The sequence below is a fragment of the Maniola jurtina genome, chromosome 9 (assembly GCF_905333055.1).
Source record: "Maniola jurtina chromosome 9, ilManJurt1.1, whole genome shotgun sequence".
Classification (NCBI taxonomy): domain Eukaryota; kingdom Metazoa; phylum Arthropoda; class Insecta; order Lepidoptera; family Nymphalidae; genus Maniola; species Maniola jurtina.
The window spans coordinates 5,001,425-5,028,956 of NC_060037.1; the positions used below are offsets into that span (position 1 = coordinate 5,001,425).

Below are 27,532 nucleotides of genomic sequence, written 5' to 3' on the forward strand. Positions count from 1 at the left end.
AAGTCAGTTCCCATCATGTACTCGTTTGATTCACATCATGGTGGCATCGGTGAATGTAATTAAATAATAATTTACTTAATGTTAAATTGGATTACGTATATTAATGTATACCTAATTTCAGTCTTAAGTTTCTCTATTGATCAATTAATAATATTGTAAGAATATATTGTGTTCTTAACTTTATAAAAATAAGGGGAAAGATGTTGTAATAATTGTTCATAGAAGTGGGTATTATGAAAATACATATAATAAAGTCAGTTCCCATCATGTACTCGTTTGATTCACATCAGGAGCTACGAGTAAAAAAAACTACATTTATAACTTTGTCAGGTGGTTTATTCAACTACAACAAAAAGCATAACTTTTATCAACTAAATCAGTCTAAAAATATTCTATGTCACTACACAATTCATATTCCGTCTAAAAGGATAACAAATATTTCTACATCGGTGCTCATTTTCACATGCTTTCATTTTGAACTAACATAATATACCTATGGTACTATAAGATAGAATGTTCTTTAACAAAACCTAAAACTGGGTAATTTTATCATCTTACTACATTTTCATTCGATTTGTTACATACTTATTAATATTGAGATACAAAATTATATTGACAATAGGTTTTTTTTTTTTCAGTAAAGGCTGTAACATTCATGAAATAATACTTACCTACACCAAAATTATTATCTTTTCGAAATTAATTGTAATTAAACATTATTTAAATTCTTTTAAAAAGGCCATTCAAGTAAATGATTGAAAAGTCGTAATATTAATACGTTAACATTATAAAACAGTTCAGTTTATTAATCGTATTTTTAGTATAAAATATACGCATCACAAGTAAAAATCATTTCAATGTAGATAGGTACTGATTCCATCGTCAAGAAATGTGGTAGCCATTTGCATTATTCTCTAGTTTCATACACTGTATACAAATATTTAGTAAAGACAATAAGGCAATAAGAACTAGCGCAGACGACGATTCGTCATATTATTGCCAAATAAAAACCAGTTTTTATTAGTCAGTTACAAACCCGATTACCTTTGATTAGTAACCAGTTACAAATAGACTAATTAAGTATTAATCTTATTTTGTAGCTGGTTACGAAAAAATTGTTACCAACGTGGATGGAACTGTATTCTTTTATCTGTGAGGGTCTTCCTATACTATGCAGCATACTATACAGGGTGTAAAAAGAACGCGAGTAACAAAAACTTAGCGATATTATTATACTACCTTAACACAATCCACTGCCAATAATCATTTGCCTTATCTTGTAGTTTTAGTGATTTGTATTTTTCAAACCCGCATTGTATAGCGTGCAAAACTCTGATCAATGCCCCACCTACGACGTAGCATTGACTTCGAGTGGCCTGTTTGCGGAACGTTCGTTGACCTCTAGCGTCAGTCAGATGTTTTATTTACAATATATTGTGAACTTTATAAAAATACAGGATTTAAAAAAAAACGTAATTTTTTATGGTATCTTATCAGTAATCATCAGTACTGTCTTCGTTTTTGCTAGCGTTCTGATTACACCCTTTATGTATACTTTGTACAGGTTCGCATAGTCTTTATCGTCTTACGCCAAAACTATGTTTTCTTGCATGCTGCCTGCTAAAATATTCATTTTAATCTTAAATTTTCGAGTAACCATACAAACAGAGGATAATTTCTTTTGTATACCTAATACAAAATAATCGGGGCTTTTAAACTAGGTACAGAGGATAAGTAATAAACAAAATTAGCTATCTCTCTAAACATGTCTTCCTAAGAAATTCCGTAGAAAAATGGAAATTTTTATTGTTAAACTACTATGAATAAAAGAAATTGTTGTGAGTGGAACTCATGGTAATTTTAAACAATAATAATAATTAACCTGATTTTAATTTTCATATCCGTTCGTGTGTCGGTGTATGCCCGACAAATTGAGCTACAATATGAGCAATATGAGCTACAGCTCATATTGCGCAGCGACATTTCGACTTAGAACGCACATGATCGAAACTATAAGTCGGACATACACCGACAGAACTTGAAGTCGATTCCATATTCATAAAACAGATATCGTACTGACATAGACTAATACATAGATAAATAAACCATGTCATTATGAAAACAGCCAAAACAAATGGAACATAAAACCAATATTCCAAAGATTCGTATAAAATTATCCGATCAATATGGAAGACATTTACACGCTTCAAGCACTAGAAGCAGTTAAAACATAACAATAATTAAAAGATCATTTAACAATTTCATCTCAGACTAAAGGAAACAGGTAGACGGTAAAGGGCCCGAAGAAGCCGCTTTCTACAAAGTGACTTTCCTAATTGCCTGTGCGCGATTTGCATTGAGTATAAAGTTTTTAAATAAACAATTTACAAACTGGGGTTGGCGTTGGATTTATCAATTTCTATGGAATATGGATGCCCGGATGTCTTGACATTCACTATGCATTTTTCATGATTACTTATAAAATGACCCTACATTTTTTACCAATATTTTTATCGCGACTTATAGTTTTCGTAGAAAACGTAAAATATTTTCTGTAAAATCATGACTTTTACATGAATATAACAGGTGTAAAACGACTACAAAATGTTACAATTTCGAAACCAGTTTTTGGCGCAAAAGGACACACTCCAGGCTCTCTTTGGCTTCACTTATTAGAATAAGTTCATTCGTCAGGGCTCCGTCTAACAATTTTACCTGTCTGTGCTATTAATAATTTATTCACTGCATATAAGCTAGAAACACAGTCATGATTAAAAATACTGACATTGTTAACAGCTGTAAAGATATTTGTATAAGAAAAAACTGTGATGAAAACGTATTATTAAGAGATTTTATTTACTTAGAAATTTTAAAATATACACGTACTATTTCTCGATTCATTTATTCCAATATAAGGCTCCATATCCACTTAAGCGGAGTGGAGCGGACATGTGTTCAGCAAATCAGCTGGCGTGAAAATCATCAGCAAAAATTATAGCGCCAACTGTTAAATAATCTCATTGTTTTGCTAAACACATCTTAGATTATCTCCGCTTTGGTGGATACCGGGCCTAATCCGCGGAGTTAGCACTTTCATACATCGGTTTATATAGAACAAAATATCAGCGATACGTTTAATTAAATTTGAAATAAAATTTCATTGAAAAAAAATCTATTAATTTACATAAAAATCTTATCAAGCGTTATTTTAGAAATTTCTAAGTAAACATTCAGGTGTAAAATACATGGCTTTTTTACACAAAAACATTTCAGTATTGCTTTGAATACAAAAACATTTTATATCTATAGATATATTATACAACAAGGTATACAATTATAAGGCATGTTGGAATTAGCTCACAAGAAAAAAAATCGTACAAGGCGTACATAATTGATTATAAATATAATATTTGTATGTTTAAATAACAATAGTTATATTATAATAATAGTAATATAATTGTTATATTCAAGCATAATATGGCAGTCAAATAAACTGATTGTTTTTTTTCATTAAAACTCTTTGGCATAAAATTCATGTGATTCAATACTTTAAAAGCTGTAACTTTAAAAAAATGGAACTATTTCATGAAAAAAAAAAATAACATTCATACAATGCAACATATCTTAAAGAATATTGGTTCGAACAACAATGCAAAGCCAGTTGCGAATATAATTATTGAGCTTTGGAAATATTTTTTCTTATTTTAAAGGTGTTACCTACTGAGATCCACAATCAGCTGTAGATTACTAAATTTTTTTTATACTTCTATGTTAAAAAATATAAATTTTAAGCCCTAAAGCATCTGATATATATAAGTTTGTTCTGGCATAAAGGTATCTGTCAACTAAAACGAGCCAGAGCAGAGCGGATGTGTTCAGTCAACTAATCAGATTTTTGAGGAATAGCATGATTAAATTGTCAAGTCTATCAATAATCTGATTGATCTGGTTTAGGCCTGGTATTCACCAAAGCGGAGATGGCCAGAGATGTGTTTAACAATCCCAGATTTTTATTAGAGGACTTGAAAAATTACGACATCATCTCTTAAAAATAAATCGGATTGGTCGAGTGAATACATCTTTGCTCCGCTCCTCTCCTCTCTGCGCCGATGGACAGACACCTTAAGGGCAGGAATAAATTTGCCAATAGTCTCAACTTGCAAGGCTTGGATATTTCACAAAAAAAATAAGGGTTTTTACATATTTTGATATGCCAATGACTATGAAACATTTACATAACATTTAATGTCACATGGATAAAAACAGCATCACAAAAATACATTTTTTGAGTGCTAATTTGGCTGTATACAACCTTTACACTGAACTAAATTGAGAGTTCTAAAAATATCCAATGCTATCCTTTTCCGCACAGTACATTGTGAAAAGGATAGCTCTATTTTTAAGACTTGTCAGTTTAGACATCGATCGAATTAAATTAAATCGACAGTTCTAAAAGTATCCAATGCTATCCTTGCAGCACAGTACCTACATTGTGAAAAGGATATGAAATGAAATTACTCTTTACTGTACAGCAGTATATTGAAAAAATATTGTACAATAGCCAGCCTTATCGTTAAGAAGCAATCTCTTTCAGATAAACTAGAAAATGGAAACCATGATAGAAAAACGTCAGAATATCACTAATTTTAGATCTGTCAATTTAGTTTAGGCGCCATTACTACGGGCGAGGGATTCGCAACGAGTCTGATCTACTTAACTTTGGCGATAGTGGATATTGGTCTATAATCTTGCGGCTACATTAAGGTTAACTAACGTCAATGCCCAATAACGCCATAATTATCGCATAATCAACGCGTTAAACTGAGTGGCCTCACTTGAACAGTTAACATCTAATGTCAATTGAATTGGAGTTAAAGTCGTCTAACGCCAAACGGCATTGTGAATGCCGTTGTACGTTGATCGTGGCTACATCTGCGTTTAACGTGAAACGCCATTGAACATCGCGTTGTTGGCCGTTAATGTGACCGGGACTTAGTTGTATCGAATTTGGTGGTACGGCCAGACTATGGTGCCTTAGAGATTGACACAACCGAACAAGCACATTTACTTGTAAGTTAAAATTGTATATAAAATTTAGTAAACTGCAATTGATTGTGACTTACGCTACCGAAACGGTTCATGTTCCCTCTCTGTTCGCTTGGCGCCGTGGTGTTCAGAGCGAGCTGGTGATGTTCTGGAAGAGTCGCTTGCCCCACCAGGTCTCGAGGTCGAAGGGCTTGAAGTCGCGCAACACGGCGCCGGGCGCGTCGTCCTGGTAGTACAGGCTGGAAGGTGGTGCGGGGGACGAACTGCCTGACCCTGATGAGTTTGTAAAAAATGTTAAGAGGAGCTGGTATTTATTTATTTATTTATTTATTTACATCTAATTGAACGGCAGAGCCACTTACACGAACTAGATGATTAATTATTATACAAATACAAAAAGAAAAAGAAAAATAAAAGGTAAAGATAGAACAAAATATGATACAATAAAAGATTTTAAATTTTGAATGAATGTATACGCTGAGAGCACTGAATGATCCTGTTCACTCAATGCCCTCCGCGTACCTCAGTAACTCCTGAACCAACGATGCCCACCCGTCATTGAATGGATCCCATTGATCATTTATATCCGAGAGCGCGTTGAAGGAAGCCAATGAACGCGGTATCGGTGCCATAGATCGAGCAACAGTACGATGAACTGGTACCACGAAAAGTTTATTCTTTCGTGGACGAAAGTGGTGGTATAGCCTAGTGGGTAAGAGGAGCGACGATAGCCTAGTCGTCAAGAGGTTGACCTTCTATTTGAGACGTCGGGGATTCGATCCCGGACACGCACCTTTAGCTTTTTTGACGCTATGTGCCTTTTAAGCAATTAAATATTGCTTGCTATCATGGTGAAGGAAAACATCGTGAGGAAACTTGCATGCCAGATAGTTCTACATAATGTTCTCAAAACTGTGTGAAATCTGCCAATCCGCACTGGGCCAGCGTGGCAGACAAACGCGCATAGCTCCGAAAAGTTACACGTGCGTGCCTAGTATCGAACTCCTGACCTCTTGAACAGGAGGCCAATGTCTTAACCATATCACTACTGTTATTTCTTCTCTAAAGAATATTTTCTTTAAATATTTGTACTTATGTTAGTACAGTATATGTATGTATTATGTGTAGTATTGTTAGTAGTATATGTATAGGGAATATCACGTTGGTAATGAAAATACTGACATAGGTGATTGATCATTAACATGCAAGTTGCAACAATCTTGCATCCAACGTTCCCTTATCACCTAATACAATCTTTGTTATGACATTGGCAACAAGTTTGCACTTATTAATAGAACGCAAAGTATATCAAATACAAATAAATATTTGAAATGGGAATTATTCTAAATAGAAATACATATAAACTGCATACCCGCGACTTTGTTCGCGTGGATTTAGGTTTTTAAAAACCCTGCTGGACCAATTTGATTTCCCGGGATACCTAACTATCAAAATTGGCTTAACGGATGGGCTGTGAGAAGATAACAAACTGATATACTTTCGCATTTATAATATTACTAGATGATGCCCGCGACTTTGTTTGCGTGGATTTAGGTTTTAAAAAAATGCTGTGGGAACTCTTTGATATTGTGGGTTAAAAAGTAGCCTGTCACTCTCCATGTCTTTAACTATACCCATGCCAAAAATCACATCAATCCGTTGTCCCGTTGCGACGTGATTGAACGACAAACCAACAAACAAATGGGCCGTAAAAAGCTAGCAGACAGACTGACAGACACACTTTCGTATTTATAATATTAGTATGGATTAAATAGATAAACCTTACCAATTGTACTTGTAGGTGTTGAAGGCTCACTGTCTCCATTTGCTGTTTGTGTCCAAGCTGCAATGAATAAATAATACAATTATTATTATTTAGCTTAGGTATTTTGGAAGTTGGATTTGATATTTAGGGTTCTGAACCTCAAAATTAAGGGGGAAAAACTCCAAAAAAGGGGGAAGATCTCATTATTTACAGGGTTCCGTACCTCAAAAGGAAAAACGGAACTCTTATAGGATCCCTTTGTTATCTGTCTGTCTGTCTGTCTATCCGTCCGTCAACATATACGTCATGTTGGAAAAATACCCGAGTACAGAACCCTCAGTGCGCGAGTCGGACTCCCACTTGGCCGGTTTTTTTTTAAACAAACAGTATTACAGGTTACAATAGTTAACAAAAAATAAATAAAACTTAAGACCAAACCAGTTCCCAATGAGGTTGATACAGTAAGTGATTAGTGAACTATAAAAATCACAAGAGAAGTACTTCAGTTACCAATTTACTATCCAATAGAAGACCAGTCAAGTGCGAGTCGGACTCACACACGAAGGGTTCCGTACTATCGTACAAGAAATAACTATTTTTTTTTTCAATTTTTATGCATTTTGAAATTTTTATTTGTTGTTATAGAGGCAATAGAACACATTATCTAAAAATTTCAACTCTCTACCTATTCATCATAACTTATGAAACGTTCATGACTTATGAAACCCAAAGTCAATAAGTCATTTATGTGTATGGTTCATTTACATGTAATACAATACTGGTTGCCCTTCATAGCTAAGATGATCTCCATTGCTAACATGATATAATAAATTTGTAACCCCAGTAATTCAATGGTTTAAAGTGGCAGGCTGAAATCCTAGACAATATAGATTCAAATAACCATTGAACTATTTTTAGTAAAACAATGGCATCTTGGCGTATATGTGCATCTTTTTCTTTTTAATATTGCTAAAAAAGAGGAGTCAATTGAGGAATTTGTATGAAGATAATGTACTTAATATTGTCAATTATTTATGTTAACTTCAAACTAAAGCTAAGTGTTTCTTTTTATAGCTTAGCCCTTTTGTTGCATAGTATTTGTATATAGCTTGGCCATCCAACTTCTGGATGCCAGTGATATCATGTTCCATCTTAAGAGGACAAAATTGACTGTAATACACTATACTTATACTTCATCTTTAAGGGATGTTACATTCTGGATGTGTAGTCTAAATTATGAATCCCAAATCTGTTCATAGTCTGAGGAATGATTGCAGGTAGTGAGTGAGAGAAAGAAAAAAACTGAGATTATTACTTACTTTCACTTATGTATCTAATTATTTCTTCATGTTCTGGTGTTATCACATTGTGTTGTATTCTTTGGTGCACTGTCTTTTTACCATTGGAATGAAATACTGGTTTGGGCATGCTGAAAACAGTCAAATTGAAATAACATTACATTATAGACTATTTGACTTTATGTTTTATGGCTCTACTATGAGTTTAGCCTAATTTTGGTTGTCATTCACAGATTCAAATGCAGGCTCTAACTGACTGCTGAAGACTGAAACACTACCTAAATCAGTGTCCTGCATTTTAAGTGCATGATGCAAGGCATTATGCCCCCTTGGAGTGATGTCACAGATAAAAACAAAGCATAAAAATGTTACATTTGTATGCTTTGTTTTTATCTGTGACACCAGCAACCAATAAATGTATAAATGTGTTTACTTTCTTTCTTTCTTTACCTTTCAGCAAACTCATATCACTTGTTGCAAATAAAATAGTCAAATACAGTGTGGCTGTTACTGTTGTTTCTTGTACACATTCTGTAATCTCAAATAAATCACAGATACTTAATGTATTTCAATCCCTTTCATAAAGCTCTCTGTGGAGAGAGATGGTATTCAATTGAAAGTTGAGACCTATCAAATTTATTTAACTTTATTTTAAACCTTGACACTCTATTTTGAAAGAAGAATAGTTAATTACTTGAAATTCGTTTCAGAGTTAACAGTACTTGACTAGCTGATAGCTAGCTTGATTGTGTGAATTTGAGTTTTTTTTTAATCCAACAGTAACGCAGATTTTTCAGGATAAACGTATCCCAAGTTTATCTCCAAAATTTAAGCTGTTTCTGTGACGAATTTCATTAAGATCGATTCAGCCGACAGACAGACACACTTTCGCATTTATAATAGTAATGGACTTAGTATGAAGTGACATAAATTGTACTAAGTACACTAGCATTCAGCAAGTGTTTGTTAATGCGTTTCAAACCGGATGTTTGTTATATTTGAGAGCTCCGCCGCCATCCCGACCTCTGGTCGGAGGTTATGTAAAATCAGTGATGAAACTTATTTGATACAGCCCTCATTGCATCATAATGCTTAATTTCAACTTACCTGATTATTTCTCCATTATCGGATTCTGAGGATTTCCTGTTGTAGTCTTTACGGCTGTCTAACCTTTCTAGATTCTGTGAGAGACCTGGAATCGAAAATATTCCACACTTAGGAATGCTTCAGGTTACATTGTGTAATATGAAAAAATTCAATGTTTTTTTTTGATAAAAATCACCTCTTCGAGTTTTCGCGACAATCTTGCTAGGTCCTTTAGAGACTGTATACATTTTAAAATTTTGTAACACGAATAAAATATTAACTAAAATCCACAGTAATGAATGAAACCACCGAGCATAAAAATGTGCCACTTTGACATTGATTGATTGACAGTACATTTACGACATTCACCATTGACAAATATGACAAAGGCAAAGGACCAACATTGCCAGATGATATGTGGCAAATCCTACTAACGACACCCAGAAAAAAAAATACAAAAAGCCATAGAAAGGTACGACGCTGCTGCCCCAGTCTCCGCCTGACTTTTAAGTAAAAAAATTGTAAAAAAAAAAACATTATAGTTACTGAATTTTGATCTGTGGATACAAAGTTGAATAGGGTATTGCCTTATTGAATTTTCAAAGTGTCAAAAAAGTCTTATAAGACAAATTGACGGTTTGATTTAAGTTTCTTTGAAAAGATACTAAACTATGACCAAGGATACGAACAAGACCCAAAAAGTAGCTATCGTAAATAGGTACATTATGGGTACATTTCGTACCCTTCTGGCAACGCTGCAAAATATTGAGACTGACGTCTGACCATCTATGCCATAGATTATTATTAGTCTATGGATTCAAGGTCGAGCATTTTCGAGATTTTCTTTCCGCGCTATAAAATAAAATTGAATCGAGATTTTATTTCTGTTTGTTTTTAAATCCGTTTTTAGGTAGTAAAAGGACGATTAATAAACCTGTTATAGACCGTATCAAATATTAATATTTAGGATTTTGAACTTATTTAGTGGTTCAACAATATCTTGGAACCAGGAAATAAGTTCAGAAATGAAAAGAATATTATTTTCGTTTTTTGAACAATTAATTGTAATTTGCAATATTATAAAGTCTCTCTCTCTCTCTCATGAGAAGCGTTGGCCATAGTCCACCACGCTGGCAAAGTGCGAATTGGCAGCTACAAGAGATTCAAGTCTTCATTGCTATTATTATATTGCAGGCGTTTCAGTTATTAAACTGGGCTAATAATAATAATAATTAATTAACGCAAATAGACCGACGTGTCATTTTAATTTTTAGGGTTTTGTGCCCGATAGGTGCCAATGGGGCTCTATTACTAAGCCTTCGCTGTCCGTCTATCCGCCCGTCTGTCAGTTAGCGGGCTGTATCTTGTGAACCGTAATATGAGTAGGTAGAGAATTGAAATTTTCACAAAATGTGTATCTATCCTCTTTCCACAGGGCTGCCATGAAAAAAAAAAAATTACGGAACCCTTCGTGTGCAAGTCCGACTCGCACATAACCGATTTTATTCTTATACAAGTTAATCATTGACTGCGATTTCACCTGATGGTAAGTGATGATGCAGTCTAAGATGAAAGCGGTCTCTTGAAAGCGGTAGGGTAGTTTCATTAAATCCATACCCTTGATCGGTTTCTACGCTGCATTGTAATTCGTACCGCATGCTAAATCGCTTAGCGGCACAGATTTGCCGATAGGGTGGTAACTAGTCTTTGAAACTTCTGTAGTAAATTCAAATTGAGCGGTTAAAAGAAAGCCACTATCGCTATGGCTGTATCATGGATCATCCATTTCATTATTTTTGGTTTTAGGGTAAAGTTTACAGGGTTTTCCCAGAATAAGTTTGCAGAAAAATCAAAAAAAAATTATGACACTTAACAAGCAAGTAGATTAACTTTAGTCATTTTTAACCCCCGACCCAAAAAGAGGGGTGTTATAATTTGACGTGTGTATCTGTGTATCTGTCTGTGGCATCGTAGCGCCTAAACGAATGAACCGATTTTAATTCAGTTTTTTTTTGTTTGAAAGGTGGCTTGATCGAGAGTGTTCTTAGATTATACTGAGAAAATCGGTTCAGCTGTTTGAAAGTTATCAGCTCTTTTCTAGTTACTGTAACCTTCACTTGTCGGGGGTGCTATAAATTTTTAATTTACACTTGTTGTTAGTGGTTTTGCTTTTGACAATCCCTGCCGCTTTGGTAGATGGGTAAGTACTTAGATAACCTAGTTTGCTCTACAAATGGGCAAACAATATCCACAAAAAAGAGTCACGGAAAACGGAATTCACGGATTAACTAGGTAGGTAGATAGGCTTTTTTACACGCAGCTGACATTCACAGTAGGTACCAAGGTACAATATCATGAATCGCAAATAAGCGAAGTTTGGACACACTAGGAACTGTATGTAAAGGTGCGGATCCACTATGAGCACTTCTACTGCGCTCCGGGCATCTGCAACTGCTCCAGTAATGGATACGTTGGGGCTGATTCGCTAACTCAGTGTTTAGTGATGAATGAACCGAGCTCATTTGACAAATTCAAATTCAAAATGTTTTTATTCAATAAAACTTTTACAAGTGCTTTTGAATCGTCAAAATAATCTACCACTGGTTCGGAATGCCGTTCCTACCCAGAAGAACCAGCAAGAAACTCGGCGGTTGCTCTTTTCAAGTACATATTCAATTTACAATAATATGCCATACTGTATACAAGCAATTGCAGCGCCGTGTATTGCTGGAGCGAGTCAAATCCAAGCCTTTTGTCATTTAGATAATCTTCGATTGTATAATAACCTTTTTTCAGAAGCATACTTTTAATAGATTGGTTGGTTCTACATTGTTGCTTCATTGAGTGATACCAAAATGTTTTTTGTAGAAGTCCTTCATTATCTAAATGTATAAAAGGAAAAGCTGATTGACTGACTGACTGATCTAGCAACGCACAGCTCAAACTTCAAATCGGGCTGGGCATGCACATAGCTAAGAACGTAGACATCCGCTAAGAAGAGATTTTTGAAAATTATTTACCCCCTAAGGGAGTAAAATAGGGGTTTGAATCTAAGTTAGCGAATCAGTAGGCTGGAGCGTGCAACGATGCCGCAGTCCGTAACGAGCGCTCTTGAGGCAGCTAGCTTCTTGTAGCAGTACTGTCTCCATTAGAACAGTTGCAGAGTCGCGGTGCGCAGTCAGAACGCAACATAGTGAATACCCTCCTTAATCACTGGAAACGCCCGTTAGGTGAAAGTGAATGACAATCAGCTAACAATAGCGAAAGTCTCGCAATCCGTATTGTCGCTTCCAATGCGACGATACGTTTGTTTTTAATATTGTTACATTATGTAGTTACTTATTTTCCTTGTTACACATTGTAAATAGCACCTACCTACTTTGGCACTACTAGTAGAAACTACCTAGGTATTTAGCTACTACGGAGAATGAGGATCCTGACATAAAAATTCAAATTCCAAATTTAAATTTCCAAATTGCCGCTGTCGGGAATCGGACTTGGGACTTCACAATGAGACCAATGGGTCAGGACTCAGGAAGTCCTCTCTTCAATGAAAAACAGTGAATATTCAATCAGCTATTATTTAACTGTACTTATAATAAGGAACGAAATATTATGGTACCTGCTTAAATTTTCTATTTTCTTTTAAATTTAGGTTTCCGCTTGACTGCATTCACGCCAAATAGTAGTATAGCAGTAATTGTAGTATTATGTGATGATATAGCCTAAGGTGGCGCGTGCCTGCTTAGAAGGTGCCTATTAACACTTCTTTTGTTTGGTCTCATTATTGTAATTGGCGGGGACTGAAATTTGCATCCCTATACTTTTTTATTGGGATAGTAAAATAAAAAGATAAATGACTACTTAACTAGGTGCTTACGACAAATTAACAATTGATTTTTTCAGTGGCTTTTCCATTCAATTAATTTTTTATGCATTCAATCTTTCCGCACAGTATCCTATTATCTTTTTTCTACGGACATCTTTTTCTTCCACCTAGGAAACACCGGTTGGCTGGGCGACATGAGAGCTAGTAAACTGAAATTTGAGGATGCTAAAGACCGGACCAAAAAAATTAAATATCGCATGCTTTAACGGTGAAGGAAAACATCGTGAGGAAATCTGCACGCCTGATGTTTTTTCAAATTACACATTAGACACATGCCAGTGTATCACCTTATTAGAATTTGGCTGGATACTCTACCGGACCGGAACCGGTCTAAAAAGAAAACTAGAAAAGAGCTGATAATCTTCAAACGGCTGAACAGATTTTCTTGGATTATAGCTAAGAACGCTCGATCAAGCCATCTTTCAAACAAAAAAAAACTAAATCGAAATCGGTTCATTCGTTTAGGAGCTACGATGCCACAGAAATATACACAAACACACAGATGCATAAGTCAAACTTATAACACCTCTCTTTTTTGGTCGGAGGTTAAAAACAAAGACTAGAGAGTGATGCGTAGGCGCATTGGGCTGAGATATAATGGCTGATTCACACCACGATAGCTCCCATGTCGAGTAGGTAGGCACAGGCCAGCTAACGGGATTTGCTGAGAGATCAAAGCTCGGATAGTGAGCCAAGTATCAACAATGCTCTTTGTTAGTAAAGTCTACAATATAACGGTCTACTATTAGCCGTGTTGTCTGTGATAGTAAAGGCGTATAAATTTTAAAGCTCACTTTTCTAAATAGAAAAGGAAAGAGATAACTTAAATACCGCCTTTCAATTTTTTTATTTTTCTTTTACTTTCAGAATAGCTATAAAATGTCATATTAAAGCTCGAAGCCAAATCTTTATTAACCCCCGACCCAAAAAGAGGGGTGATATAAGTTTGACGTGTGTATCTGTGTATCTGTCCGTGGCATCGTAGCTCCTAAACTAATGAAACGATTTTAATTTAGTTTTTTTTTGTTTGAAAGGTGGCTTGATCGAGAGTGTTCTTAGCTATAATCCAAGAAAATCGGTTCAGCCGTTTGAAAATTATCAGCTCTTTTCTAGTTACTGTAACCTTCACTTGTCGGGGGTGTTATAAATTTTTAATTTACACTTGTACATATTAAATACAAATTGTAAGAGTATATTGTATAGATAGGTACGAGTTATATCAAATTTCATCAAAAATGGTTGAATTATTGGGTCGTGGAAAGCTTGCAGACAGACAGACAGCAACACACTTTCGCATTTGTAATATTAAGTATGGATGGATGTTATATGTAGATCTAGGAATTTGTATTAGTAATTTCCTATCCGATAAATTATTTATTTATCAATTATTGTCTTGTTATGTTCTTATAATTTTACAAGAGTTTCGTTTAAAGAATCATGTTTTTCAATCGTTTATTTGTTTGATAGGAAATAGGTCAGTAATTTACGCATCTAGATTAGTTATCTTTATTTTGATAAACTTCTACTTTTATAAAAGGGAGGAATTCTAATATACTTAATATTAGTTTGTTACTTTTAAACGTATTGTGAGTTTCAGTGTTTTTACACGTTTTATATTAGCTTCGCCTGAAACTTTGAAATAAAGGTAATGTATAAGAATCTAACAACTTCCTTTACAACCACTTCTATTTTTTAGCACAGCTATGTACTTACCTACCTAAAATATTTATCAACATGTTTATGCCCGCTACTTCGTTCGGTTTTAGCTGTGCGTTGATAAATCAGTCAGACAGGCAGTCCTTAACTTATACTGTTTACTCCTACACGGTCTATTTCTTAGCCACTCAAAATATATTACTATTTCTTTGTTGTTTTTGTAACACGGAAACAAGGAAGCGCCTAATTTTTAAATAATATATGAATATTATTTTTAAACCATTGTATGACATCGTTTTGAAACCGGCCCGAAGTGGTGGCCCATATAAACTACAGCGGCGTGAGAGCCGGTAGGACATTTTGAAGTTGTGCTTGATAAATAACAAGTGATAGATAAAAGTTTGTAAGGCGGTTCTTCTATATTGTGTACATTATGTGTTTTTTGTTGTTGTGTATATGGCAAATCTCGTACCTGTATATGCTATTTATGCTAGTCGAACCACTAAATATTAGATATTGTTATGAGACTTAAAAAAATGCAAAAAGGATTTTATTTTATAAAAAAAAATTTATTATGTACATAGTATCAAGTGATTTAACTTACTATATTTAGTTGGTATGTAATAAAATGACAATGCAATTTACTCAATAGTGACAGCATCAGTCAGCTAATTTAGAGGCGATTACAAACGTCAAACAGGACAGGATCCCAGCTGGTAGATTTAAGTTTGCTGTGCCTACTCAGGCAACGCAGAAGAATAATTACTATCGTACCATTAAATTATTATTTAAAAAAATAGAATAGAATATATTATTCAAATAAACTTTTACAAGTGCTTTTGAATCGTCAAAATAATCTACCACTGGTTTGGAATGCCGTTCCTACCGAGAAGAACCATCATTATGTAACATATCCTCCAAGTATCATACAAACTTTCAGCTCTTCAAAACCAAGCACCTCCACAACATTTACTACGGACTCTTGGGCCATATTCTGTAGGAGTAGTCTTGGCTTCGTCGCGATTGACGTCAAGAAGCTGAAGGGCTATTCGTGTATTCTCCTATTAATAAAATCGAACTTTACTCAAATAGGTACCAAGAGTACAAACATCAATTCGATCTTTAATGGAATTCTAAACAGCGTTATTTATGACTCGCCATTCGCTCTTACTTAGGCAGCGAAATTGGTAACCTATTTTAAATCGGAGACTGACTTAATTTGTGGTTCTTAGAAAGCTATTCAAGGAGCTTTCCGTTTTGGTTGGAATGTTAAAACGCTAAGCTTTTAGTCACGTTTCTGTTACCTTTTCTGCAGTCAATGTTGTAGATATTATTTACATAACTACCTATCTAACAACTCGTTGTTATTAGGTACATAATATTATCATCTAGGTACTATTATAAAATTAAATATACTGTTAATTAATTGTTAGAACGAAGACCTATGTGTCTCAAACAGATAAGAAGCTTACCTATAAGGTTAGAAGAATTATTACGAAAGCGAAAAATACTTAGTTCAAATAAAGATAGTACCTAGGTACTTTTTATTTTATTTTTCTTTGTTCATTTGCTAGTTCATTTGGCAGTGACAGAAAAATTCATATCAGAAAACTACTGATCCGATTCATTTAGTGTTTTGATTTTTGGAAGTACTTAGTCTAAGCTGAAAAGCATATTGTAGTGAAGGTACAGTATATATGTAGATAGGTAGGTATCTACCTAGTTGGAATCGATTAGAAATTTATTATTTCTAAATAAAGACCATTTCGTGATCGAAAATGGTTAGAGTTATGAGAAATGGAAAAGTTATGAAAACTTAGCATTATTTTGCTGGGTCTATACAAACTGATTTAAGTAGTTGACGAAGTTGGAGGATTTTCCTTGTTTGTTATTTATTTTTATGTTATATACTTAGGTAAGTTGTTAGATATATAAACTACTATCGCAGATGTTTTCAGACAGACTGCAATGTCGCAAGAGTCGTTGATTTAATTCCAACAAGCGACCGTAGCCACAACTAATTAACCTTTTAAGAGCAATTAGTGCTAGATATAGATGCGGCGATTCAAAGCACAAACTGGTTTATTAGGCACCTAGGTTCCTACGCACTGTGTTTCTTGGTCTTGGTTTGAGGTCCTAAAATATTTTTTTTCCAAATATAATATTTTGATTTTTGTTATTATTAAATTGTCTGTTTCTTTCTTAGGCTCAAAAGAAAATACCAAAATGAACTATGTATGGACACTATCGCATTCCGAACTTCAGGATTGTTTCTCTACATTATATAATTCAGAGAAAGGATTCAAAAATCCTTTCTTAGCGGATGTCTACGTCATAATATCTGCATGCCGAATCCGTTCAGTACTTAGTTTGAGATGTGCGTTGATAGATCAGTCAGTCAGCTTTTCCTTTTATAAGTATATTTAGATTTAGCGAAGCCAAGGGCCTGAGGTGGCTTGAGCTATTTACCTTACACACCTGCCTAGTGCATGCTGCATACCTATTGGTATTGACACTTTACATAATAATAATAAGCATGGCTACTTCCGTAAACAACATCGGACAACGGTTTTGTTTGTAGATTGGATCGGAATTCATTAAACAACACAATAAAATAATATCATCTCCCGCCAAAACGCGCAGTTGCCGCCAACTCGTCCTAGCCTAGCCGCCAATCAGAAACGTTCGCGCCCTACGCCCGTGCGCGCGCCTGCAAATCTTCGATTATGCCGCGATAAACTGTAAAACAAAATTAACAACAAAATAAACTACATAAAACCATTCCAACTTCCAACCGGGTCATACAACACGCAAACCGCGACGTGAACACATCGGGTGTGAAAAAAAAACAAATAAGTACCTACCTATTCGTATGAATAAAAAATAAAACGGCAAAAAGTGCAGTCCGGTTGAGTTTTGAGCGAAGCAAAATAAAAGCAAATCCTTCTCCGCTGAATTATGTAGAGCCAAGGTTATAAATCTTAGCTTCCAAATCAAATTGAAAAAATATATTATAGAGTTAGCCGAGTGATACTAAATAGTAATTCGAAGATATCGTTTTATTTTGCCATGTAGGTATTGTACCTACGATTGAAAGTGATAGTTGTGTGACTTGTGTGCTAGATAAGTGAATGTAAGCGATATCATTTTGCAGAGTCAACGGTTTAATCTTCAGGCTTCTAAGAAAAGTAAGTAGGTACGTATTTATTTAATAGCAACATTGAAGATACAAAAAATGTTGAGTTCTAAAATAATAATTTATGTCAAGAGTATTAAAAATACATTAAGTACGTAACTAAATACTCGTACGTAAGTGTAATTTTAATTATACCAGCAGCAAGTTGTTTGAAATCGCCTTTGAAAAAAAACTGTGTTAAATAAATTAGTAGACCGTATGGGTTTACCTAGATTTACTTCGTAGTTATACTATCTCGTTAAAAGATGGTCGCCTCAAAACTGCTGTTCGGTTTGGCGACCATTAATTACTTCCGTATGCAAAAAGTTAGTCTCTTATGTCTCATTTAGGACTTTGTCTGTGGTGGCGTTTGTTGGCGCGCGTGTTGTGACTTTTTGGAGTGTTTTTTTGTTAGAAGTGGCCGGTTTTTGTGTCCCGCTGGTGTTTATCGGTGGTGGAACTGACCGAGGAACTGACTGAGAAGCGCTCTAAAGGGGCGCCGCGTGTATGTCGGTGGGCGCCAGCACAGACGAAGTCCATACTTATACAAATAGTTTTCCTAACTTGTAAATAACTACACACTTGACATTGGCTAATCAGTGTAAAGCCAGACGAGAGAAGAAAAAAAAAATGTCTCATTTAAAAAAAGCTATATTTCAAAAATAATAAAAATTAAATTAAAAATTTAAAAAACCCCCGACACATAAACCTCTAAAAAGTAAAAAATAATAGGTAAATATGTATGGGCCCTTTAAGAATAGTATAAATAGTAAAGTTTTATCCAAGCGTTCGTTGCGCCAGGGGACCGCTACCTATGATAAACTATGAAAGTCATCTGTTGTAGAAAGAATAGTCTTTAGCGGTCCCCCGACGCAACGAGCGCTTGGATAAAACTTTACTATTTATACTATTCTTAAAGGGCCCATACATATTTACCTATTATTTTTTACTTTTTAGAGGTTTATGTGTCGGGGGTTTTTTAAATTTTTAATTTAATTTTTATTTCACGCTTTTTAAACTTTATTCGTAAATTACCGTTTATTTGTGCCATTCTAAAACCCAATTTCTATAATAATATAAATCCAATAAGGCAACTAATATCTCTTCAAAAGTAACATCAATGTTATGTTAATTATACGTTCCATGAAATATTTTTGACCGAACATCACTAAATCAAGAATTATCTGAATGACTCACATAGTTTAACACGACCAAAACGAAATATCTGTTTCTAACATGTCATTGCTTTAAAAATGTACCCATTTTACGTAGTCGTATAATAGTTCGTTTTTCAAGATATACCTACGATTAAATTGAAATCGACTTTCACCCGATGAAATAAGGAATAAAGTGGCGTGTATTTCATTTTGTTTGTTATTGCATGTCAAATTTTTATTTGACATAACTTTCAAAAACCGGTCAAGTGCGAGTCTGCCTCACACATGAAGAGTTCCGTACAAGTTTTTTTTATGTAATGACAATTCAGTTGTCGGATTTTTCTCTTTACTTGGGCCACAGGAGTAGAGTGCTTGGGCTATAAGATATTGCTACCTGCCTTTCATGATTCTACGTAAACGGGAAGTACCCAATTTATAAGTTTTGATTCTCTTGAAAGATGACACACAGACAGACAACGAAGTGGTGAAGGAAAACACCGTCAGGAAACCTGCATGCTTGAGAGTTGGCCATAATGCTCCCTCAAAGGTGCGTGAGGTGTGCCAATACGTGCGTGGCCAGTGTGGTAGCTTTCCATTCTGAGAGGAGACTTGTGCTCAGTAGTGAGCCGGCGATGGGTTGATCCTGATGATGATGAATTTTAAACGTATTTTGTCAAAGTAAATAAGCTGAGTTCAAGCAGATAAAATAAAAAGAAGATGCGCCTAATGCATCATCCAAACCTGCGCGACAAAGCGACTACGATGCGGGAACCTCAGCCGCGCGGAGGGTCATCGCCTCCTACGATATTTAATGGTGCCATGCACACCTACGCGACTACAACAGTCGAGGCTACCTACAACATCTTTTTTTTTCTACAGATACCTACTGAACCCTAAAAATAGTTTGACTATGGTTTGGGTTTGGGTTGATTGTTCGTGGCCTTTGGTTGACTGTTGGATATTATAATTGAATTGATGTTTTCTCGTTTAACTGTGATTATAATATTTTATAAATTAGAAACTCCGCGCCTACGATCCAAAGTATCGGAGTTTTCCAAAACATTATTTTCAAATAAATAATTATGTATCTAGGCAACGTCCATCTTGACAACTTGACATTTGCCAATTGACATAATATTATGAACCTCTGTTACAATAGTGAAAGATCCCAGGGCCACCAGCCGTCACGTATTTTCTGACGAACGAAATGTGGACGATTGAGTAGTGTTACTATGTACTAAAAACGCATGCCTACAGACCTGCTAGCTTGCTTAGATGGCCAATTTTCAGGTATCAGGTAATCAAGGTACATAAAAACATTACTTACCTCACGTAAATTCTCCAATTTTTTTAATTTTTAGCAGATTTTTTTTAATATTAATAATTAATTGACATAAGTAAACTATAAGAGAGTGAGAGAGAAGTCAATATATCCTAATACATGTCTTACTCAGTCTCATGCGCGTAGATAATGATGCCCTCGCGCTCAAACCCACAGAGGCATTAAAATTGAATTTAGGGGATGATTGGCCCTCTGGATCGGTCTGTCTTCTTGTAAAAGGTTTTAAAATAGTTGTTTGGTGGACATATATAAAAATGGAGCATCAGAATTTACGTGCAGTTAAGTAATTACTTATTTTGGGAGCTTTAAAGCGTCTGCAAAGCAATACGGCCGACGCGGGAAGTGTCTGGGAGTATTGGCGACATATTTTTAAGGATATTGCCTAAAATATACGTAAAAATCAGTTTGGCGAATTTACGTGAGGTAAGTAATGTTTTATGTACCTTGATTATTATCAGATACCTGAAAATTGGCCGTCTAAGCAAGCTAGCACGTAGGCTAGGCATGCTTTCTTAGTACTTACTAACACTACTCAATCGTACATATTTCCTGTGTCAGAAAATACGTAACCTCTGGTGGTCCTGGGATAAAAGTAATAAGAAAACCAGAAAAGAGCTGATAACTTCCAAACGGCTGAACCAATTTTTTTGGATTATAGCTAAGAACACTCTCGATCAAGCCACCTTTCAAACAAAAAAAACTAAATTAAAATCGGTTCATTCGTTTAGGCGCTACGAGGCCACAGACAGATACACAGATACACAGATACACAGATACACACGTCAAACTTATAACACCCCTCTTTTTGGGTCGGGGGTTAAAAATAAATGCAACCTATAGATAAATTGATAAGTACATACTTACTCACGATAGACCGAGCAAAATCTTTTGACCTACTCTACCTATCCACTAATGAACACCCAACGGTGAGCATTAATAGGTAGGCAAGTAGGTATTCACTCGAAGCGAAAATATGGCTGAAGTAACCTACTAATAATCTAGCCTATTAAAAAAATAATAGTTTGTAAATATTCTTAATTAACTCAAATAGACTAAGAAAAGTTTATCATTGCATGAACTAGGTAGGTATTACTAGGTTACACTATCTATGGTGCCACATATTCAATCGAATACGCATATTATTATAGAAACATCTTGGTGTTTGTTTATCTGTCACACGCAAGCGACGCAGCACACATTTTATTCAGTTACTTATCGAGCTGTAAAATTTAACTACTGAAAAAGTTAAGTGGGTATAGTGTAAAGAAATTCGTGCGTGTAATTTTTTATTTATTGAAAACGCATTTATAAACCACGTCGAATACTAAAAAGTGTTCAATATACGAGAACAGCTGATTAGGATTCAAATAATAATATTATTACGTGTAAGAACATAACATTGGTAAATAATAAAACGAAATACTAGATAACAAAAGTTAAATTCAAGTTTAAAAATTAAAATTTTAAACATATAAAATGAACTAGAGATAAGTATGTTAATCAACTTGTACAAATAAAATTAAAAGTGGAAGCAACTCTGTAAAATTAAAAATAAATTCTTTATTTTAGGAGCTACGAAGCCACAGACAGATACACAGATACACACGTCAAACTTATAACACCCCTCTTTTTGGGTCGGGGGTTATAAAAAGAAAGACCAACAAATCAAAATTGTCAAAATATCACTGTACCGGTAACCTATTTCACCTATTTTTAACCGACTTCCAAAAAAGGAGGAGGTTCTCAATTCATCGGAATCTTTTTTTTTTTTATTTTTAACCCCCGACCCAAAAAGAGGGGTGTTATAAGTTTGACGTGTGTATCTGTGTATCTGTGTGTCTGTGTATCTGTGTATCTGTGTATCTGTCTGTGGCATCGTAGCGCCTAAACAAATGAACCGATTTTAATTTACTTTTTTTTGTTTGAAAGGTGGCTTGATCGAAAGTGTTTTTAGCTATAATCCAAAAAAATTGGTTCAGCCGTTTAAAAGTTATCAGCTCTTTTCTAGTTTTCTTGTAGAAAAGAAGGTTAGATAACACTTAGGTTCATAATATTCAAGTGTCAATTGACAAATGTCAAGCTGTCAAGATGGACGTTGCCTAGATATACATAATTATTTATTTGTAAATGATGTCTTGGAAAACTCAGATACTTTGGATCGTAGGCGCGGAATAGTCCAAGAAAATCGGTTCAGCCGTTTGAAAGTTATCAGCTCTTTTCTAGTTACTGTAACCTTCACTTGTCGGGGGTGTTGAAAATTTTTAATTTACACTTGTTACGTCTAAACTATCGTGAGTGATCATTATAAGAATAGATTGTTACATTTCGTAACCAATTTGCAAGTTGAGAATAAATTGTAACTAACACATTTAATTGGTGATATCTACTAATTATGTTACAATTAGCAGCCAAAACAAATGATAAAAATAATAATCAATGAACCTGTTTAATACCATAGCGTAAATAATTCGTTTAAAATATTAAGACGCTTCTCTATGACAAGAATTAGACCATATCCAAGCTTTAGAAAGTCTATTTTTTTTTTGTATGTAAGTAGATACTTATCTTTGCATACCCTAGATCTTTGAAATGAAATAAATATAAAATATTCGTTATAAATATCTGCACTTATACTTAGGTCTACATTAATTTAAGTACTAATAAAAAAGATAGATAAGAATATATTTGATGTTTGGATATCTCTCGTTTAAGTATAGATTACTCTAATCTCATATTATATAGGCAGATAACTGGCAGTGTGAGTAGATAATGTCTACTGTCCTATATGAATCCTGTATGTATTATGTCAAAAATGTTTACCTCGAAAAGTTAGAGGTGCATCCCAGGATCGAACCTCTGAATTCCCGAATAGGAGGCAGAAATTTAACCACTAGACAATCATGGTATCCATGGCATAGTCCGGTAGTAGTGATTAGATAGGTAATTACTTAATTAATCAGTTCGCTTGTATGGAGTGTCGGCCGTTGGGGTGTGCTCGACAAGCGTGCTCCATCCATTGTGGGCACGCTGGGCATGCCCACAAGCACAACCCTATAAGACTTGTGATGTTACACTTTCATGGTCTATTTGAGGTCGATATGTTTATGATATTATATCCAATGCCATAATAAAATAAAAAAACAATGAATCCTGAAAAAGAACTAACATTTTGCAGGTTTATTAATTTACTAGTGTTCGCCTCGCGGCTTTGCCCACGTGGAACTATACAGTATACACTGTACAAAATCTTGGTCAGTCATATATTTTATTGATGTCTCCTTTGTAGGAATGCACTATATCGATCATAAACGAGTTCATAATCCGACTCGCCCTTGGCCGATTTTCGGTTGGACGGGCCCACGACCTTTTTTGAGGGCTGGATCCGCGTCTGGTGCTCGAAATGTATCGACGTTGTTGAGATGTACTAACCTTGTCGTAATGAACTCGTGAGCGCCAGATCTTCGTTATTTCCAACATTTAGGTAAAATGTAGGAAATAACTGAAAGATTCTACGCACCTTGTCCCCAACACAGGTAAAAAGATCATACGACTATGAAGTTTGAATCATCCTGGCTTTGGCAGATAGCAGGTGTTTGGCAGAGGGTTGCCTCAATACTAATATTGGAAATCATAGTCAAGATAGGGGCTTCTTTAGAGGTTGAATATGACACAATTATGTCATCTGAATTGTCCTCTAAACAAGCCCCTATCTTGACTATGAATTCCGTTGTAAGTGTCTGGCAATACATGACGCGATTTCTAACACTATTCCGAAAAAAATACACTTTTTTCTCTCTCTCGTCTGGCTTTACAAACATTAGCCAATGTCAAGTCTGTAGTTATTTGTAACAAGTTAGTTAAACCATACAACCATGGACCCCGTACGCACGGCACCCCCCTAGAGCGCTTTCCAGTCAGTTTCAACAAAAAAAAAACACTCCAAAAAGGCAGAGCACGCCCGCCAGCCAACACCGACACAGACGAAGTCCAAAATACACTTTATACTTTGGTGAAAGATTTAATACACCTATGTTACCTGTTATTCTACCAAAGCCACGATGATCCAAACTTCATAGTCACTGATCGTTCCTCCGGCCTCCCTGTTTGGAGACAGTGAGCAGAGAAACTTTTGGGTTTTATAAAATAACGAAGGTCTGGGCTTCACAGGCTCTTTCTCCATAACAGATTGTATGTTTGTTACATCGCGTGCGGAAGCGTCACAGTATGAAGTTCCGATGGCACATCATCGCGATAACGTCCCGTTAGCGCACGCGACGTATCGTAATTCGTATGCGCTGCACAGCGCAGCGCAGTGATAACTTGAATATTATATGAGCACAAAATAATTATGTACACGCTATTTGCTAGAAGTTTGACGTACTCGTCAATTAAATAGTAGTTAACAGCGTAAACGCTGGAAAATTAAGCTTTGTTCTTTACTTAGGCATAGTTCACAACAATCAGGGAACTTGTAACAGAACGTCGAGTCTTCGACGTCACTGGCAGGCGTCAAATGTTCCTTTTGAGTCTAGGTAGTCTATAAATCGCCTACTTTTTTTGAATTCACGGCACCCATAGCCTAATACTTGACATATTATCGTCGATTCAGGATCAAACTGAGAGCTCTCTGATTTAGGGCTTATCACAAAGACAAAAGACAAACTCAACACTTATGTCACCTAAGCTATAATTTACTTAAGTTCATGTAAAAAAACACTAAGTAGGTACAGACGGCAGGGGCACTAAGTACGATAACTAATTATAGGCTAACGTTGAAAATATAAATAAATTATATTAAAATATTCCTAAATCTAGCCCGCCAGCAGAAATCTAGTATCATCTATACTAGGAAAAACAACTTATTTTGTATAATAAAGTGGCAGTCTCTGACCTAAAATGCCAGAAGGTTATTTAACCAATATAATTTTAACACATCTACATATCCAATAAATAATATTATAGTGTACTCTTCACCTATAGCTTTGCAAAACAGGATAAATAAAATAATTTAATTTACTACATACTCAGATAACACTGCGCTCGCGATGGGTTATTCCAGCTATTCAAGAAACAATACATTTTAGGTAATTGGGGTATTTTATTAACCCCCGACCCAAAAAGTGGGGTGTTATAAGTTTGACGTGTGTATCTGTGTATCTGTCTGTGGCATCGTAGCTCCTAGACTATTGAACCGATTTTAATTTAGTTTTTTTTGTTTGAAAGGTGGCTTTATCGAGAGTGTTCTTAGCTATAATCCAAAAAAATCGGTTCAGCCGTTTAAAAGTTATTAGCTCTTTTCTAGTTACTGTAACCTTCACTTGTCGGGGGTGTTATAAATTTTAATTTACACTTGTTGCTTAAAACACACATAGCTTCGAAAAGTTAGGATCGATCTGGACCTCTGAATTCTTCTCCTTTTACTCGGATTTTTGATGTTACCTTTTATAATAAACATTTTATGGCTTTTTGCAGGAAGATGGAAATGTGTCAACGGTGGACAGCTATCATCTTGGGACTGGTCTGCTTAGTGGGCTGCCAAGACACCACCGCGCCTCCAGCTCCAATAGTATATGAGTGAGTATTAAACATGTTTAGGGTTTCGTACCCAAAGGTGCCAACGGTACCCTAAGTCTCCTGCAGCTGTCCGTCCGTCTGTCTGTCAGCGGGATGTATCTCATGAACTGTAATAGGTAGAGAATTAATGTTCAGAGTTTGTGACGCTATAAAAATTACCTAAACCATGCAAAATAGTACATACAGTACAGTGTTATATTTTGTACGATACCCATAATATTATACCCGCCAAATTGAATTAGGATTTAGACAAAAGATAAGAAAATTAAAAAAAAAGGTAAGAAGTGGACAGGGAAGCACTCTCTCTTAAAGATTTTTTAGCATTTACCATCTCATATCTCTCTCATCATATCTCAGTGATCCTTAGCAGTGGGACTTGGGAGAGGTTGTAAAGGAAAAAGAAAAAGAAGACAGATTAACAGGGCTCTATCCGCCACTTACTCCATACAATCGTAGTCCCAATTTCGTTTGAATATTAAGCAACCAAAGTCCATGAAATTTTGCAGACATATTCTAGAAACTAATATCTGTGCCTGTAGTGTTTTAGATTTTCCTAAAAATATGTAGTTTTAAAATTACAGGGGCTCAAAGATTTGTATGTGAATTTTTAAGACCGCGTAACTTTGAAACCGAATATTTTAACGGAAATCTAGAAAACCACAGGCATATTTATTAGTTCCCGGAACGTTTCTACAAAATTCCATTGAGTATGATTGGTTAGTATTCCAATGAGAGACGAACTACGTTTGTATGGAGCGAGTGACGGAGAGACCCCTCTTAATCATAGAATTTTGTCCTCAGGCCATCATGGACATACAAATGCGTGCCAGACGAGGGTTGCCACCGCACAGCCCACCCGCAGCCCACGAGCTCCAACTCATCTGGTCTGGTCTTCACTAGCTTGGACCTGTGCAGAACGGTGTGCGGAAGGTTTGGAGGACTCTGGCCCAGACCCGTGACGGCTGCGCTCAGTATACAGACTGTTAGGATACATCCAAACTTCTTGAGGTACGTTACTTTACTGATAGAGTTTAACTAAGAACTTCTTCTATGTCCCAGCATCGTCCTGGTAATTGATCAGAGATTATTTATTACTCTCCTTCATTTGAGTTGAGAATACACTATTATTACTAGTACGAGCTGATGCCCGCGACTTTGTTCCCGTGGATATAGATAGGTTTTTAAAAATTCCGTGGGAACTCATTGATTTTCCGGGATAAAAAATAGCCTATGTGTTAATCCAGGGTATAATCTATGTCCATTCCAAATTTCAGCCAAATCTGTCCAGTAGATTTTGCGTGAAAGAGTGACAAACATACATCCATCGCATTTATAATATTAGTATCTACCTATAGGATTTCATCGTCCTGATTTTGCGATATATTTAAAAACATTGCCACAACTATGAAGTCCCATCTAAAAACAAAGAAATTACTTATTCGAAACTATAAAAAAAATTCAAAAAAATTCTGAAGTCGAGATTCTGAAAATTTTCAAGATCTGGAGGAAACTTCAGCTGAAATCTGCAGAGTTCTTTGAATTTG

At 35.4% G+C, this 27,532-nt stretch overlaps 2 protein-coding genes across 5 annotated transcripts in view; one reads left to right on the forward strand and one right to left on the reverse strand.

Annotated features, from left to right (window-relative positions):
• Positions 1-1,829: 1,829 nt before the first annotated feature.
• LOC123868327 (MAPK regulated corepressor interacting protein 2) lies at positions 1,830-9,540 on the reverse strand. Its single transcript, XM_045910806.1, has 5 exons — positions 9,392-9,540; positions 9,217-9,301; positions 8,131-8,240; positions 6,833-6,889; positions 1,830-5,319 (listed from the first exon to the last, which is right to left on the reverse strand). Exons 1-5 carry the CDS (start codon positions 9,441-9,443, stop codon positions 5,174-5,176), a joined length of 450 nt encoding a protein of 149 aa, XP_045766762.1. The 5' UTR covers positions 9,444-9,540; the 3' UTR covers positions 1,830-5,173.
• Positions 9,541-17,393: 7,853 nt separating this feature from the next.
• The window catches only part of LOC123868295 (chitooligosaccharidolytic beta-N-acetylglucosaminidase), a 35,089-nt gene continuing 24,950 nt past the window's right edge, over positions 17,394-27,532 (forward strand). The window contains exons 1-3 of one of the 4 annotated variants that reach the window (XM_045910748.1): positions 17,394-17,936; positions 25,887-25,988; positions 26,790-26,996. In XM_045910748.1, the coding sequence (XP_045766704.1) occupies positions 25,891-25,988; positions 26,790-26,996 (305 nt within the window). In that variant the 5' untranslated portion in view covers positions 17,394-17,936; positions 25,887-25,890. Of the gene's footprint in view, positions 17,937-25,883; positions 25,989-26,789; positions 26,997-27,532 lie in introns of all 4 variants that reach the window. The other 3 variants (XM_045910747.1, XM_045910749.1, XM_045910746.1) reach the window with 3 other exon arrangements.

Coding starts and splice junctions, on each gene's coding strand:
- LOC123868327 (XM_045910806.1), bottom strand. CDS start 9,443: ATGTATACAGTCTCTAAAGGACCTAGCAAGATTGTCGCGAAAACTCGA. Junction 9,302..9,391: donor TGTCGCGAAAACTCGAAGAG/GTGATTTTTATC, acceptor TTTCGATTCCAG/GTCTCTCACAGAATCTAGAA. Junction 6,890..8,130: donor AATTAGATACATAAGTGAAA/GTAAGTAATAAT, acceptor TATTCATTGCAG/CTTGGACACAAACAGCAAAT.